The sequence below is a fragment of the Pleuronectes platessa genome, chromosome 10 (assembly GCF_947347685.1).
Source record: "Pleuronectes platessa chromosome 10, fPlePla1.1, whole genome shotgun sequence".
NCBI classification, from domain to species: Eukaryota; Metazoa; Chordata; class Actinopteri; order Pleuronectiformes; family Pleuronectidae; genus Pleuronectes; species Pleuronectes platessa.
Genome location: NC_070635.1, coordinates 9,605,782 through 9,622,791, shown reverse-complemented (window position 1 = coordinate 9,622,791; position 17,010 = coordinate 9,605,782). Strand labels below are relative to the sequence as shown.

The 17,010-nt window shown below is 39.9% G+C and overlaps 3 protein-coding genes across 4 annotated transcripts; 2 read left to right on the top strand and 1 right to left on the bottom strand.

Moving 5' to 3' along the window:
* Positions 1-3,105: 3,105 nt before the first annotated feature.
* On the bottom strand, positions 3,106-5,103 carry emg1 (EMG1 N1-specific pseudouridine methyltransferase). The gene is made up of 5 exons (XM_053432926.1): positions 4,928-5,103; positions 4,689-4,790; positions 3,900-4,041; positions 3,571-3,776; positions 3,106-3,487 (listed from the first exon to the last, which is right to left on the bottom strand). Exons 1-5 carry the CDS (start codon positions 5,075-5,077, stop codon positions 3,374-3,376), a joined length of 714 nt encoding a protein of 237 aa, XP_053288901.1. The 5' UTR covers positions 5,078-5,103; the 3' UTR covers positions 3,106-3,373.
* A 520-nt stretch (positions 5,104-5,623) lies between these two features.
* On the top strand, positions 5,624-11,134 carry nop2 (NOP2 nucleolar protein homolog (yeast)). Its single transcript, XM_053432925.1, has 16 exons — positions 5,624-5,760; positions 6,358-6,485; positions 6,599-6,641; positions 6,718-6,782; positions 7,099-7,460; positions 7,607-7,808; positions 7,901-8,103; positions 8,253-8,342; positions 8,452-8,539; positions 8,666-8,806; positions 9,244-9,383; positions 9,481-9,570; positions 9,670-9,792; positions 9,902-9,999; positions 10,112-10,248; positions 10,425-11,134. The coding sequence occupies exons 2-16, from the start codon at positions 6,380-6,382 to the stop codon at positions 10,838-10,840; spliced, it is 2,304 nt and encodes a 767-aa protein (XP_053288900.1). The 5' UTR covers positions 5,624-5,760; positions 6,358-6,379; the 3' UTR covers positions 10,841-11,134.
* Positions 11,135-12,044: 910 nt separating this feature from the next.
* ing4 (inhibitor of growth family, member 4) lies at positions 12,045-16,666 on the top strand. Of its 2 annotated transcripts, XM_053432323.1 has the most exons (9): positions 12,045-12,133; positions 12,596-12,667; positions 13,878-14,044; positions 14,179-14,293; positions 14,384-14,510; positions 14,624-14,768; positions 15,724-15,785; positions 15,904-15,969; positions 16,080-16,666. In XM_053432323.1, the coding sequence occupies exons 1-8, from the start codon at positions 12,097-12,099 to the stop codon at positions 15,941-15,943; spliced, it is 765 nt and encodes a 254-aa protein (XP_053288298.1). In that variant the 5' UTR covers positions 12,045-12,096; the 3' UTR covers positions 15,944-15,969; positions 16,080-16,666. The 2 variants fall into 2 exon arrangements, with proteins under 2 accessions (XP_053288298.1, XP_053288297.1); XM_053432322.1 differs by having other exon boundaries at positions 15,904-16,666.
* The last annotated feature ends 344 nt before the right edge of the window (positions 16,667-17,010 follow it).

The following is a 17,010-nucleotide window of genomic DNA, read 5'->3' as shown; positions in this document are numbered from 1 at the left end:
GATAAAGTTAACATCTGTTAAGTATTTTTACATATATTGTTGTAGCTGTATTGCTTGAAAGATCGAATAATGCGTTGGGTCCACCAGACCTGTGAACATTGGCTGAGTGACCAAAACACGAACACCACACAATTTTTGTGCTCCATCTTCAATTCCAGTTTTACCTTGAAATTGTGTTTATTTGAAATACAGCAATGCCTAATTTAATAACCAATGCGTAGGTACACTGAGTGGAACTAATGCAGTCCCATACAAAATGCCATATATTATATAAGAAGACATTTTACTCCAAAATTGAAAAAGTTGAGATCTCAAATTTTCTTTTAATTTAAGACAAACACAATCAAGTAACACTTTATCCATTTACGCTGATTCTGTGCAGCAACTGTGACTCTTATTCTGAAAATATCTGAAAGTTAGATGCTTACTATTGCTATTTGATCACCAGCCATAATGAGGTTACTCTCCTCCGCCTTATACAGCTTTTGGGAGCTAAGTTCAGGTGAAGGTGCCGATGGCTGATGAATTAAAGGAAGAAACTTGCACTTGAGAAACAGTGAAATTTCAGCTTGAAAAACAGCAAAACTTTAGTCTGAGTGGAATAAATACTGAGAACAATTAATTCCATTTTAGAATTTTTATTCATTTTTATAAATGTTGGGATAACAGGAGCACCCTGAAAAAACCCATTGCAGAACTTTAGACTTAGTAAAAGCCATGTCAGGAGTAACATCATCCACCTATTATCTCCTGAAGAAGGAAGAGATGCCTGCTCTTAAAGAGGAGAAGAAGCCAGGCTTTTTGCACAGGCGTCTTCTCACAATGGAGATTATTGATATCTCAAGTTCTGGATCTCTTCTAAGAAGGGAAGACATTAGCGTCTTTGGAGAAGGCCACTTCTTAGACAACTCCTTGTAAATGTCCATGTCAAGGCATCTTTTCAGGATGTAAGGTGAGTCAATGTCTTTGACCTCGGCCCATATTCTCTCCATCAGATGACGCCTTGTGTCATCATCATTACAGGTCACCTTTGCCTTTTTATAGATTTTTGTGACGAGCTTGTCCGAGAGAACACTGACATACGTTTTATATTTGACCTCTGCCTGGATCTTTTCAATCTTCTCCCTGGCCCTCCTGTCTGATGATCCTGAGTTCTCACATTCTTTGCTGACTTCTGATGAGGAAGACTGCTTCGATCTTTTCTTCCCACTGCTGCTGATCACTGCTGGTGTTGACTGCTTCGGTCTTTCATTCCCTCCGCTGCTGACTTCTGAGGATGAAGACTGTTTTGATCTTTTACTCCCACTGCTGCTGATCACTGCTGGTGTTGACTGCTTAGATATGTTCTTCCCTCTGCTGGTGACCACTACTGGTGTTGACTGCTTAGATCTTTTACTCCCACTGCTGGTGACCACTGCTAGGGTTGACGGCTTCAGTCTTTTCTTCCCTCCGCTGCTGACTTCTGATGATGGTGACGACTGTTGTGATCTTTTATTCCCACTGCTGGTGACCACTGCTGGTGTTGACTGCTTCAGTCTTTCCTTCCCTCCGCTGCTGATTTCTGAGGATGAAGACTGTTTTGATCTTTTACTCCCACTGCTGCTGACCACTGCTGGTGTTAACTGCTTAGATATTTTCTTCCCTCTGCTGGTGACCACTGCTGGTGTTGACTGCTTAGATCTTTTACTCCCACTGCTGGTGACCACTGCTGGTGTTGACTGCTTCAGTCTTTCATTCCCTCCGCTGCTGACTTCTGAGGATGAAGACTGCTTCGAACTATTACTCCCATGGCTGGTGACCACTGCTAGGGTTGACGGCTTCAGTCTTTTCTTCCCTCCGCTGCTGACTTCTGATGATGGTGACGACTGTGACTTCAACCTCTCCCACTGCTCTGCTGTGAGCTTCGTAAAAAAGCTTTCAAAGTACGGGCGGACAGTCTCTGCATTTATGTCCATTTGTTTAACTTTCTGAGTGAATTCCATTGTGACTGTTTTTTTCGCTGTTTGAAATGTGTTTTGCATGAAAAATCTCTTGTTCTTCTTTGTTCTACCAATTGGCTGGTTGCTGCAGACTGATTCTTCAATGAAGCAAAGTGGACACTAGGAATTGAGGCAAAGGGGGTTAAAGGAATTGAAACAAAGGGGATTAGAGGAATTGAAGCAAAGGGGATTAGAGGAATCAAAGCAAAAGGGGTTAAAGGAATTGAAGCAAAGGGAGTTAGAGGAACAGAAGCAAAGGGGGTTAAAGGAATTGAAGCAAAGGGGGTTAAAGGAATTGAAACAAAGGGGATTAGAGGAATTGAAGCAAAGGGTGTTAAAGGATTTGAAGCAAAGGGGATTAGAGGAATTAAAGCAAAAGGGGTTAAAGGAATTGAAGCAAAGGGGGTTAAAGGAATTGAAGCAAAGAAGGTTAAAGGAATAGAAGCAAAGGGGGTTAGAGGAATTGAAGCAAAGTGGGTTAAAGGACTATAATGGGACTAATCGATCAAAGGAAACTCTGATGTGACAATAAGCCACACCCCTCAACTTTGACTGTAACACTTTTGTGTTACAGTCAAAGTAACTCATTGAACTATTATATCCATTAGTCTGGTATTAGGCTTTTGTTTCACAGACAATACTAGGAACAGTGCACCAGCTCAGTAGATGGCGGTAATCAGTTACCTGATCCTTAACACAGATTTGTAAATGTCTAAATTACATTTCTTTTTTTTTTTAAATAAAAAGACATTTGAAAAAAGTATTTCCCCCATTTCACTTCTGCATTAAAGTAAAACTACACCAATAAATAAATATTTATATAAATCTCAGAAAAGACAGAAGACGGAGGCTTCCTAACTGAATCTTAGAACCTCAGGTTGCCAGGAGCAGGGCTTCAGACCAGAGCAATAAACTAGATTCAAACTGATTGAAACTGTATATTTCCTTTTAGGAGCTGGGCTGAAAATGTATTTTTTAAATCATGGTTAATGTTTTTTTAATATCATGCACAGTTTAGGTTGGAAAATCCATTTGTTATATCTCACTGTTTGATGTTTGTTTTATAAGGTTTCCCTCTGAACCCAAATTAACTCATTATAAAACCAAATAACACACAATAGAATCATAAAGTTTAATGGAACTGTATTTAAAGCCATAGCTCCAGGAATCGGTTGCTACAACAGATTATGGTACAAAAACATTGAAAGGGATAATTGGGTACAAACGTTGATGTACGGTATATTACACATTGTTCGTGTACACCAAACTGAATGTATGTCTGTCGTCCACGTGGCCTCCGCGGTGAGACAGACCTTCGGTGCCGTCACGTCCATTCATAGTCCAGTGAAATAAATGTCCATATTATGTCTCATCAGTAGTCCATGAACTGTTTGTCACAGGACCCCCCACACCTCCTCGAAGGCCGAGCACATCTTGGCACAGGTCAGCGCCGCAGAGAGCGGGTAGTTACTGATGGACACGCTCTTGTCTGTGTAGTCCGCCTTCGCCTAAAGACAGACACAGGGATCAGCAACACAGACACTTGAAGCCTCGCTCTGTAAATCAGCCGGTTTATAAAGCCGTCTCTTACCGCTCCGTGTGCGAATGCTCCGATCACCACCGCAGCGGGTCCCTCGGGCACCAGAGTCCGGGGGCAGACGGCCTCCCCTGAAGAGAAGGAGGTGCAGATGCGAGGGCAGCCGGGAGGCAGGTGGTCAGACACCGGGTTTTTAATCATCCTCAGGAGCTTCTGTGGACCATCAGCCGCTCTGACACTCAGCTTGTGCAGCAGCTGAACTGAGGGGGGAGAAGAGAGAAGAGAGAAGAGAGAGAGATGAGGAGCAGATGAGAGAAACGATGACATGTTTTACATATGCATTATTTATAAACTAAAACCATACAGCTGAGGAGGTAGTTTACCTATTAGGCCACAGAAGCGGGTGAAGGTTCTTGGGATGCGGGTCTGAGGGTTGATCTCTATCAAAGCGTTTTTCTCTGTGTGGATGTAAACCTGCAGCAGACCGGCCCTGTTCAGTGGACTGTCCATCAACATGAGCAGACACTGGCGAGAGGAAACAGGATCAGTCATGTTATTTATACAGAATCTGTGAAAAACAATAATACTATCTCTCAGGACATAGCTTAAATAAAAGCTAAGATATAGTAATAAGATATATAATCTGCCAAATTAATAATCTCAGAATAATGTACTACAGTGACTGAAGCAACATGAAACACAAACTAAACAGAGCACATACAGACACTCTAAACATGGAAATATGACAATCACAAAAATACAAATATGAAACTGCATTCTACTGTTAACATTATGCCTTTGAGGGTATATAAATGACAGGTTATGATTTTAAGGCAGGCATTATTCATGTTATTATGCGCTATGCAGTTATTAATATTTTGATGCAAAGTGCCTAACTGGACAAATACTGGGAGTTAAATTTCTATCAAACTAATAACTCAAATAAAAGGTCAATACACTGCATTGGTGCTTCTCTAACACACTCACATAGAAACTAGGTGTCTTTTACTGGATATTTTCATGTAGGATCTTTTGAATCAGGTTATTGCAGAACTGTGGTTGAGGGGATGTACTGAATGGGACATGTTACAGAGGAAAAATGAACCTGACAGTTTAATAAAACAGTTCACAGTGCAGTGTCACTTCCAGATGCAGTAACTGGTTCCCAGTACCTGATGTGTGATGTCTGGTCTGATGTCTCCTGGATTTCTGCCACTTTTAACGATCATGTTTTTGTGCTGGTCACAGTTCAACAGCTCAAAGGTTTTTCCCACCTGGAAGGAAACAAACACACAATCAAACACATGTCGATTGTTATAACTCAACTTGTTGTAAACTAAATGAACGTGTGTTGATGGGGGTTGCAGCAGCAGACATGACGACACCCACACACGAGCAGCGGACTCTTTACCTTCACGGTCTCCAGAGAGGCTCCCTCCAGGATCACCACCAGACGCCTGTCGGACATTCGGTCGTGGAGGCTCCGGAGGTGTTTGGCCGGTTTCGGTTCATATTCGTCCAAATGTTCGAGGCCACGCTTCTTACTAACCGGGACCTCCATGTTGCTTCCTCTCTCCACGTGACTGACTGTCGCGGGTAGAGTGCGTCAGGGCGGACGTGCGCGTTCACGAGGGCATTTAAATAAATAACATTTATTTTACTTCTCTTCTTCGAAAGATTATTCCTTTGCAGTTTATGGGCTGGAAAAATACAGTTAAATCTGGTTTCAAGAGTTTTAGTGTGATGCTATTTTATTTATTTTTTATTTTTTGTATTTCCTTTAAAGAAGAAGACTGCATACACACCTTTTATATTAAATAGAACACTTAGAAAATCTAACTACCTATTTTTACCTTATTGGTTTTCGTTCATTAACTTCTAACTTTGATTGTAATTTTCTATTTACAATACTTTTTAATACTTCAACTGGGATAAAAAAAAACAATGAAGTTTTAATTTCTATCATTATCACTACTATAAACTTTATCAATATTCTTTCGATTATAGTTCCGTGCTTAGTGTTTGTATTTTGATCAAATTCACCATATTAAAATAAATAAACACAACAAGAAACGTGTCTATGAAATGGTGCGTGCGCGTCCATGTGTCAGCGTCGCCACCATCACTACGTCACTCATGTGCGTCGGATGTTCCTCCACAACGTGCTGAAGGAAATTTCACGTGTGAGCGTTGTAATCTTCCACCGAACAGACAGGAGTCGGATTGAAAGTCACAGATCGGCGGGTGAGTTTGTGAATAAATGTCGCGGACGGTCAGACGATAAAGACTCGGTCAGTGTGAATGTACGAGATGTGACCAACACATGCGGAGATAGCGTTAGTCGGTGTGTGAACGCCGTAGTTCTAAATAACGTTTCTAGGCCACTGAGACGTGTCTGTAATGGTCATGTTGGAATTTATAAAGTGGGTTATTGTGTCTCCAGCTATACATAATTATACCAAACTAATCCCATATTTACCCTTAATTTACCTGAGATTTAACAAGAATATTCTAAGAAACATATGTTTGAAAATGGACTAACAACTGAGGGAGTTTCAACATCATGTTATGTTGGACTGGTCAGATTTCTCTTAATCTACATTTATAACCAAAGTGCCCCAAGGATATCTGCGAAATTCCTGATCTATCTTCCATGTGGCAATTTCCATGTTTATGCAGATATTTTGATTAATCTAATCCTACATTCTGCTGTTCCCTGATGTCCCACACAGCAGATCTTAGTCTGAAGAGAGGACAAGCTGTAGTATCTGCTCTTACACACTGAGCCACTGACGTTTTGCAAAGCTCCTGAACAGATCCCTGTCATCTGCTGCTTTTCAGGGAACCTGTGTAGCTCAGAGTCATGGGTCGGAAGTTTGATCCCACCAACAATGTGAAGAGAGGACCTGGGAGGAAGTCCAGGAAACAGCAGGGAGCTGAGAACGAGTTGGCCAAGTTTATAACTGATGGTGAGTCTTGTGTTTATTCAGACAGCTTTTCTATTACATGTGTATTCACTGTGGGAATGTAATGGACCGTGAGGCTTGTTCAACAAGACGTTTTTTTCTTTTCTCGTTTGCAGAGGACACTGAACAAAAACGTCTGTCAAGTAGAGGAAGGAAAAGGTAAGAGGTCTACTGATCTCATAACATGAAACATCACTCTGTTTACAAGTTGTTTAACCATGTCGTCATTTTCCAGAGCGGCAAAGAGAGTCCAGAAAGTGAAGAAGCCAGAAGATGCTGCTGAGGAAAAGAACAAGACAGGTAACCACATCGTTTTCAGTGATGGTTTTTTCTGAACCTTCATCCGTGGTCACATGTTATAAATATATAATTGATTAATGAAATATAACTAGACGCGGTAGCAATAGCGTATCTCATTCTCTGGGTATCAGGGCTAAAACATTTCATACAAATAACGGCTTCATGATCACAGTTGCTGGATTATCTCCAGAAAATAGCAAAATATGGATGGTGCTTAAAAATGCAATTTATCAGGGAAAATGAATTCTAAACCAGAAAAAAAAACAGTTGGATTGAAAGTTAATGCTTGTTCTTGTTTCCCTGCCTTTTTCTAAAGTTTTCACTGATGAGAACAGTAAATGGTTGAAACCAGCAACGAGGAAGCGCAAATTGGATGCAGCTGAAAGCGAAGACAGCAGTGATGAACACTGGGAAGATGAGGAAGATGAAGAAGAAGAGGAGAAGGTGGAGCAGCAGCAGCAGGTGAAGAAAGGAGGAAAAGACAAAGGAAAGAAGGCTGCAAAATCCAAAATTAAACCAGTGGCGGAGGAAGTGAAGGATGCTGAGGATGACGAAGCTGAGGATGACGCAGATGGTGCTGAAGATGATGATGACGATGAAGAAATGGTCGATGACTACGGTACTCTTGATGACGTTAGTGGAGATGCAGCAGAAGAGGAAAGCGATGGAGATGAGGAGGTATTTAAAAACCACCACTGAAACTGTTTTTAGATACAATCCCTGATTTTGAGTATCGTATAAAGTATGAGGAGTGTTTATGTGGTAAATATAAAATATTCAGATTTTCTGACGACTTCTGTCCTTTGGTTCTGTTTCACATTTAGCTCCTTCCTATCGAGCGTGCAGCAAAGAAAGCCAAAAAACTCAAAGAAATCTTGGATTTAGACAGTGACGAAGATGATGATGATGAGGATGACAAAGACGGTGAAAAGGACGAGAAATCAGATGAGGAGGACACAGTACAAGCCAACATGGATGAAATGGATCAATTTAGGCTTCCTGGAGCAGAGGAGAGTGAGAAGGAGGGTGAGTGGTCAACATCTCTTTTCCAATAAGATTCAGAATCCCACAAACTCTTGCAAATACTGAAAGATTATTTCCCTATCTGTGTTTTTAAGGTGTCCTGATGTGTGTGGACCTGAAAGAAATTCATCAGAGAATAAAAGACAACATCGAAGTCCTCTGTAATTTCTCCACAAGGCGCGAGGAGGGGAAAGACAGAGCTGAGTACATCGCTCTGCTGAAGAAAGATCTCTGCACCTACTACAGCTACAACGACTTCCTCATTGAGAAGTTAATCGACCTCTTCCCCCTCTCTGAGGTGTGTGTTCTCCTATGGGACCGACGGAAGCATCTGCTCACGAATTCAGATGTTCTTATTGTGATTGCTTTGGGTTGATGTGTTTTACTAGCCTTGAATTAAAATGACAAAAACTGATCCATAATTCTTTGTATTTTCCTCGTTGACAGCTGGTTGATTTCCTTGAGGCCAATGAAATCCATCGACCCGTCACTATTCGGACAAACACACTGAAAACGAGGAGGAGAGACCTTGCCCAGGTAATTGATGCAGAAGTTGCAGAAGAAACTCCTCAAATGACTCGACTGCTGTTTTCACATGCTTCCTTGAAATGTTCACCAAATCAAACGTGGTGTTTTTCTTGTTAAGGCCCTGATCAACAGAGGAGTGAACCTCGATCCACTGGGGAAATGGTCTAAAGTGGGTCTGGTCATCTATGACTCCTCAGTACCTGTCGGTGAGTTTCAGTACATTCAAATCAAAGATCCGACTTGATTGGAGAATATCTGAGACCCAGCTGTGGCATCACAAACTTTAACCGTAAACCTTTTTTTTTTTTTTTTTTTTTTTTTTTTAAAAACAGGTGCAACACCAGAGTACCTGGCTGGTCAGTACATGCTGCAAGGAGCATCCAGTTTTCTGCCTGTCATGGCTCTTTCTCCACAGGAGGGAGAGTTGGTGTTGGACATGAGTTCAGCTCCCGGAGGCAAGACAACCTATATTGGTAAGATGTGCTTCAGGTGTGCCTGGTGTCATTGACAGTTATAGAACTTTTATGACCTGTTACAAACTTTCTAATGTAGACCTGGGCTTGTATTTACATTTTCTTGTTGACCAATCTGATGATTTTCTTAGTTATTGGATCAATCTGTTTGTCTGAATATGAAATATCAGGAAAGTATATATTTTTTGAAGCACCCTGTAACTGGTTTTTAAAGGTGATATAGAAGTAAAGTTGATATCATTATTGGAAAAAAGCATAACATAAATACATTTGAGAAGCTCTCACTAGATTGTGCTTGAAATTTTACTGAAATGATTAATTCAATGTGAAAGTAGTTTCAGATTAATTTTGTGTTGATCGATTACTTGTTAAAGACAAATACAATTATTTTTATTGTAAACTAAATAATGATGTCAATGTGAATGTTCCCCCTTTAGCTCAGCTGATGAGAAACACTGGGGTGATCGTGGCTAACGACGCTAACGCTGATAGATTGAAGAGCGTGGTTGGAAACATCCACCGTCTGGGCGTCACCAACACGGTGGTCTGCAACTACGATGGCCGGCGGTTCCCAAAGGTAACAACCACACATCCAAACAAATACATTATCTCTGTGGTTAATCACATGTATCCTAGAGTTTTATTAAGTGGACTGACTTGTTTTTTGCGGACAGGTGATGGGCGGGTTCGACCGAGTGCTGCTCGATGCTCCGTGCTCAGGCACAGGAGTCATCGCTAAAGATCCAGTTGTGAAGACAAGCAAGGTAAACCGCCTTTTACACGCACACCCCTGTAGATACATACTTTGGATTCTGAGTAAAGTTGTAATACTTTGTTCCTGTGATCCTCCTGCTTCCTATCAGGACGAGGCAGACATCCAGCGCTCTGCTCACCTGCAGAAGGAGCTGATCCTTGCTGCTATAGACTCTGTCAATGCTGGATCGGCCTCAGGAGGATATCTGGTCTACTGTACATGTTCAATAATGGTAAGTGGGAAGTAAGAATTTGTTTTCTGCTTTGCATTCATTGATTATGAGCATGTTGTAGATTATGTGGTAGAAAGGTTTGGACCTTGATTGAAATGTGTTCCTCCAGGTGGAGGAGAATGAATGGGTGGTGGACTACGCTCTGAAGAAAAGAAACGTCAAACTAGTTTCCACAGGACTCGACTTTGGCAAGGAAGGTTTCACCAGGTAAACGAGATAATCACTGTGTGTGTGTTTGTGTGTTTTTACCAGGTTTGTAAGTTACTGACAAGAAAACACTTTGATATTCAACACAACATGTATTCTTCTATTCTTTAAGGTTTAGAGAACGAAGATTCCACCCTACTCTGAAACTCACCCGCCGGTTTTATCCTCATTCCCACAATATGGATGGGTTTTTTGTGGCCAAGCTGAAGAAGTTCTCCAATGTTATTCCATCCGAGTCAGGAGAGAAAGGTAACCTCATTTTACTGTTTCCACATCCATGCTTGTACTTGTAGCAACAGTGATTTAAATCGTTTTAAACTAAAGCATTGAAGCTTGGGATGTCACTAATGATGTTCAAACAGATTTATGTATGATAGTTGCCTTGTTTATCACGAATTAACCCTCTGTATCTGTTACTAATACAGAAGAGGATAATTCAGAGGCTCCTGAGTCGACAGAAGTTACAGAATCTCCTCAGGCTAAACCATCCAAAACCGACAAGGCTGTCCCTGGAAAAGTAGGCGGCGTAAAGGCAAAAGCCCAGACCAATGGAACATCGGGCAAGGAGAAGGCAAACAAGCCAACAAGCAAAAAGGACTTGCCCGCTGGACCAAAAAAGGCAAAGATGGCCAAGATGGATGGAGAGACTGTGAGAGGGTCTGAGGCCAAGAAGGCCGGAGCGAAGACCACTCCGCAGACGAAAGCATCCAAGGCCAGCAAAAAACAAGGGGGGAAATTTGAGAAAAAGAAGGGCAAGAAAAAGTCTCCCATGAAGTCCAAGAAGAGAATGGGAAAGAATAAATTCATAAAGTTGAAGCGCATGTTGGAAAAAAATGAGTGAGTGACATTGCATACAGTTTGTTGAAATGTAATGTGAGAGCTTTGAAAAGCTCTGTTACAGACCCAGATCCTCTTCAAACTGGTGTACAGCAGTACTGTGAGTGTCACACATAATTGTAACCTGACCATGTACAGATGGATTTGGCTGGTCAAAGATGTTCCGTATAAGTTTAATCCTCCCTTTTTTTTTATTTGTATTACTTAATATTCATCGTGTTTGTTGATTTAAATGCAGGTTGAGACGACTTCTAGAAATCTGTGAGACAAAATAAATTTTAAGATATTTTTCTCAGCACTTGTTTGATTCATCATTTATTAGTTGGAGGTTTTGTCTTATGGGTATATCTATAGTGTCGTCATCACACTGTCTAACAGGTTTCACTCGTCTATTACCTCAAGTAAGAAGGCAATGGTTCTGTCTGCATGCGTTTTATTTTTTGTTTGCAGGAATATACAAAAGATCTTCAACTGATTGCCGTTACATTTTGTGGAGGGCTGGGGAATGACCTTCCGAAATGATACAACTTTGGTTGGGGACCAGATCACGGACAAACTCAGGATTTGTTTTTCAATGTAATGTTTTTTCAAACAATGATTAAACGATCTTGGTGAAAATAAAAAACAGGCCTGTTTAGTGGATTGGTATTTATGAGTGTTTGATTTGGTATAGATCAAAATGAAATATGCATCTAGTGAATTTAATTCTTGTTTTACATTTGAAGGACTGTTGGTCCCTGGCGAAGATGTACACAACTTCAGTTTTGTGATGATCAGTTCCAACTCAGTTTCAAGTCATCATACTGTAAATCTGACCAGTACCAGCTTAAACTTAAAAATACATCGAGTCAGGATGAAACTTTATTGAAAGTATCAGACAAGTCACACTGTCATAATGTAAAAGGGAAATTTACAAGATATTTATAACATATTAGAATTTAACTGCAGCTGTCTTTAACCTAATTCGTCCAAGAAGTTCAATAAAATTTGTCAATGTATTTGATATATTTATAAATACATATATTGAATCTTATTTACACATTTTAATTTTAAATGTGTATTTTAAAGTTTATTAAATAAAAAAGTAGATTTACTGTAGAGCCCATATCATCATATCGTATAAATTAAATATACATACAAATAAAATAAGACATAAAAATAGTTTGGATGTGAATTGTAAAGTTTTTGTAGGGACAGCGGGATCAGCCAATCACGTCGCTCCATCCCGGACAGGAAGCTGCGGTGTTTACATTTTCCAAGATGGCGGCGGGGATGTATTTGGAGCATTATTTGGACAGTAAGCCGTTTTATCGTGAATTAAACACACCAGAAATACATTTCGACCTTCTTGCTTTCCCTACGTGCTGTGTTTTGTTCAGTGTTGTTTATTGTTGTCAACCCGCCACTGGGGAAAAAACGCTGTGGCCATTTCCTCGCGGTCGGCGGGATGAGGCTCAGTCTATTTGCTGGAATAACGCGTCGCACTGTAGCTAGGAAAGGATGCTGTCTGGCGCCGAGCAGCAAACACACACATATTGTTCCCAATATTTCGAATAAGTATTAGTTTATTACTCAAGCAAATTTGTCTGTGTGGCCCGAGTCCACTGCCAGTACCGACCAGCTCGTTTAAAAGCTAAGGTTAACGGTAACCTAACCACCAGTTCATGAAATGGAGCCATCCTGTTTCCGATGTTGTTTCGCGTGGATCTCTGTGAAATTGAGGTTGATCTCTGCTTTTGTTGTATTTCACTTTTTCCAGGCATAGAAAACCTTCCGTTCGAGCTGCAGAGAAACTTCAACCTGATGAGGGACCTAGATCAACGCACAGAGGGTGAGACAAAGAAATACGTGTGGATGTCGAACCAGAACCCGCCAAACACAAGTTCTCTCCCCGACAGTTTGGAAAACCAACCTGTTACATGCACGTATTTGTCTTATCTTATAACATGGTAGTCAATTAATTCCCAATCAAGGGGGTCAGGATCCCAAGTTAAGTCTCTAGATGAACAGGGACATGAAAGGGTTTGTGTGAAATATTACATTTATATTATTACTTTTCTTTTTCCCAGTGGTAAATCTGCCTTGGAAATCACAGTGTCTTCTGTATAACAACCAAAAACAGCAAATACATCCACATATTAATCTGAACAGATCGATGGCGTGTTTGAAACAGATATTTGTGATGAGGGGTCATAAGTAAACACAAGATGTTTTTATACTAGTACATGAAGCATCGCAATGATTTGTAAACATTTTATCAAGAGTAAACCTGAGGTCGTAATCAACCGTTGCCAGTTTAGCATTAAGGTGTGAGTTCACAAAATGATTTGCCAGTTATCTTTGTTATTTTCTTTATTGCTCAACATGTGCTATTTATAGACATAAATAAAATAAGTATCCATGCTTGTTAAACAAGGAATAAATTGTTCCCTATAATTTAAACATTGTCACTTTAACTGTCTTATAGAAGGTTATTGAGTAAATTGTGTATTTAATATTATACTTTTTCACAAAACAGTCACAAATTGCTTCACAAAATAAAAAAAAGCTGCTAAAGATAAAGAAAAAAGAGCCAAAACAAAACAAAAGCACTAGACATTACCAGGCAAGTTAGCATAAAACCAGAGCAAACACCTCAGGGGCAAGATCACCTTTTGTTCTCAGGCGAGTGAAAGGGATAACCAGTAGGTCCTGATCCCAAGCCCTAAGGATTGAGCAGGTCCGAGTTGCATTCGGGTGCCTGACCACGCAGAGCTCTAAATGTGAAAATCAGAACCTTAAAATGAATCCTGAACTTAATAGGAGGCCAGTGTAAAGATGATAAAATGGGCGTGATATGACCCATCCTGCTGGACCTGGTCAACAGCCTTGCAGCAGCATTCTGGACCATTTGTAAACGATCCAGGGCCGACACGCTGTGGCAGGTGAAAAGAGACTTGAAATGATCTACCTGGGATATTTGTAGCTGATGTTGTTAATTGTTCACAGTGATATCACATTTGTATGTGGTTTTTAAAGTTTTCCTCCTTGTATCTTTTTAGATCTCAAAGGACAGATAGACTCTCTGGCCAAGGAATACACAGCCAATGCTCGGACTCTTTCCTCTGAGCAAAAGCTGTCCATACTGAGGCAGATTCAACAGTCTTACAGTAAATGCAAGGAGTTCGGAGATGATAAGGTGCAACTGGCCATGCAGACGTATGAAATGGTTAGTATCCTCACAGATAAAATCATTGCTTTGTGCACATTTGTTGGTAATACAAGTAGAATAATAACAAGGGCAACATGAATGTAACTGATGTATGTACCACAATCGGGTTGCTGAAGTTGTGAATTTTTCAGGTTGACAAACACATCAGACGCCTTGACACAGATCTGGCACGGTTTGAGGCTGATCTGAAGGAAAAGCAGATTGAGAGCACAGACTATGATTCCACCTCCAGTAAGGGGAAAAAAGGTGCATACGCATTTTGATTGTACTTTTTTTTTGTAATGATGACATGAGACATGATTTTAATCCATTCTCTGCTGTATGTGTACTGTGAAGTTTGTGTCAATCCAGGTGAGACAAGACAGAAGGAGAAGAAAATGGCCAAAACAAGGTCTAAAGTGAAGAGTTCAGATGAAGACAGTAGTCCCAAGACTGCACAGAAGAAAGTCAAACTCCTTCAGCCGTACGTTGTGCTTCTGATTTCCAGCTTGTGATGGAGTTGTGTTTGCTCTTGAAGTTAATAATTCATAGCTTCATGATTGTTTTGTAATTGAAATATGTTTGGTCCATCGTCAGAGGGGAATTCAACAGCCCTGCCTCCAACTTCGGGAATGTGCATCCATCTGATGTGCTGGACATGCCGGTGGACCCCAATGAGCCCACCTACTGTCTGTGCCATCAGGTCTCTTACGGCGAGATGATTGGCTGTGACAACACTGATGTGAGTTCTCCTTTTGTCTCAGTTCACATGTGCAGACGCCTTTGTAATTTTCTCGTATCTCTGAGCATGTTTTTGTCTTAAAAAGGTATTTCTGGATGGATTTGATAATTAAAAGTAAAAAGAATTGCTAAAGGAAACTGACATTAGTCTTTATTTTTTACAAATTTCCCCTCGAGGAAAATAAAGTCTAAAGTCTTCAGGCCTCTGATAGAAGAAACAGATGTTAAAATAAAGATGGTAAAAATAAATAACTAAAAGAAATGTAGATAAATGGAATAAAAGTGCTGAGAGTTCAAAACCGAGTTCTTATGTCAATTGCAGTCAATACAATAAATAAAAACCATTATAATTACAATGATCATCATAATACATCATAAGAGTCAATGCTTTTCTGTGGAGTTTTGTGCCTTGAGAATTCTGATTGAGTTTTTCCTTCTTCTGGTCAGATGAATTGCTTAGAAGTCTGTAATCCTATTTTATTTGATGTAAATTTGAAATATTCCCAAGAATATTATCCATCAGTAAAATTTATGAAATTGACTTACCAAAAACACTAATAAACAGAAAACATATTACCTAATTCCATGTGACCTTTAACTGCCCACCCAAAGAGCTTGTGATTTTATTTGTGTGCTTTATTTAAATAATATCAAATATAATTTACAAAGGTCGCTTTTCACTTCTTGGAAATTGACATCAAAAACACAATTCATTACGATAAACAGAATTTGTAATCATGTTAAATAAGTAATCACTTATTGTACATTCAGTAAAAGTCTTGCTCCTCTTCCTAAGAAGATAAGAGGACAAATGACATAAAGAAAAAAAAACACACATTGTGATGTTTCCCTGTGATAAGATTGATTCTGTTTGTGATCATTTTGTTTTGTCTCTCCTGTGTTCTCCATTTGCACAACACATAACAGTGCTTTGTCTGTTTTTGTCTTTTCTCCAGTGCTCCATCGAATGGTTCCATTTTGCATGTGTGGGCCTGACAACCAAACCAAGAGGAAAATGGTACGAGCCTAAACTATATACTGCAATGTATTGTGCCTATTGTCAATGTGTGAATTGATGCCCACTCAAGCAAATCACCATAACTACTTATGCGTCTTTTTTCATTCATGCTATGCAGGTATTGTCCAAGATGCTCCCAAGACAGAAAGAGAAAATAAAAACACTTCGCTGTCCTGAAACAAAGGTGTGGACACGAATCAGATGGAAATTGAGAAGAGCATTTCTTCATTACTTACTCAGACTTCTTCTTTCTCATATTCTTTAACATTTGGTGCTTTTTCTTTTGGTTTACAGTGTGTAATTTGCCTTGGTCTGATGCAGTTTGTGAAGGAGCCAAGTGGTTACAATGATATTTAAATATTTTTTTGTAACTGTTCAAAATGATTTTTTTTTGTTTGTGTTACTTTTGGTGCTCTTATTGTGTATTTTATTTTTAAATATTCCTTTTATGAGTGAAAAATGAACACTACAAATGCCCCTGATAGTTTATCAGTTTCCATGATACTCTATACTGTATTTACATGTATGACTACAAAATTTAGGGTATTTTCTCTGAGAATGTTTTGGCGGCGATGGATTTTTTTTTTTCTTTGCTTTGTTGTATGGTTAGTTTTTTATGCTTAGCCTTGGGAAAGTAGTATTACTTTTTGAAGTGTAACAAGCAGGCAATGGAAAATGAAGGCAAATGCTGCATCCTGACAGTATTAGTCATCTGTGGTAGTGAGTTAATCATTTCATTTCTAACATTTGATGAGTGCCGTATAGAAAGAAACATATTTCGTGTAAAGTATTGTCATTTGTAGCTGAAACATTGGTACAGGGCCGAGAGGGTGATTGTGTTCTCAATCATTTGAATACAGCTACTACCTCAAAAAAACCTGCCTGTGTCTTCCTGTGTGTCCGTTTTTTCATCATGATGCCTTTAGGCTCCATCTGGCACATTCAAGTGCTACAAACAGACCGACTGGACTTGGTTGAGTTTCTTGAAGACGTTTGAATACTCAGCCAAGAGGCTTCTTCAGTTCTAACTGACGGTGTCCCAATCTGTAGGCTCGTTAGGAGTCGTTGAGGTTACCTGAGAGGCTGGACCCACCCTGTCGTTGCCAGATGGTTTGAAAGAGGAGTGAAGGAGGCCATCTATGAACATAGGAGGAGGTCCGCCTAACAGCCACATAGAATATAGTCTAAATTTCCATCCCCAGGAAGTTTCACTACAATTCACACC

Coding starts and splice junctions, on each gene's coding strand:
- emg1 (XM_053432926.1), bottom strand. CDS start 5,077: ATGGAGGTCCCGGTTAGTAAGAAGCGTGGCCTCGAACATTTGGACGAA. Junction 4,791..4,927: donor CCTCTCTGGAGACCGTGAAG/GTAAAGAGTCCG, acceptor GTTTCCTTCCAG/GTGGGAAAAACCTTTGAGCT. Junction 4,042..4,688: donor GACCAGACATCACACATCAG/GTACTGGGAACC, acceptor TCCTCTCGCCAG/TGTCTGCTCATGTTGATGGA.
- nop2 (XM_053432925.1), top strand. CDS start 6,380: ATGGGTCGGAAGTTTGATCCCACCAACAATGTGAAGAGAGGACCTGGG. Junction 6,642..6,717: donor TCAAGTAGAGGAAGGAAAAG/GTAAGAGGTCTA, acceptor GTCATTTTCCAG/AGCGGCAAAGAGAGTCCAGA. Junction 9,571..9,669: donor CAGTTGTGAAGACAAGCAAG/GTAAACCGCCTT, acceptor GCTTCCTATCAG/GACGAGGCAGACATCCAGCG.
- ing4 (XM_053432323.1), top strand. CDS start 12,097: ATGGCGGCGGGGATGTATTTGGAGCATTATTTGGACA. Junction 12,668..13,877: donor CCTAGATCAACGCACAGAGG/GTGAGACAAAGA, acceptor GTATCTTTTTAG/ATCTCAAAGGACAGATAGAC. Junction 14,045..14,178: donor CCATGCAGACGTATGAAATG/GTTAGTATCCTC, acceptor TGAATTTTTCAG/GTTGACAAACACATCAGACG.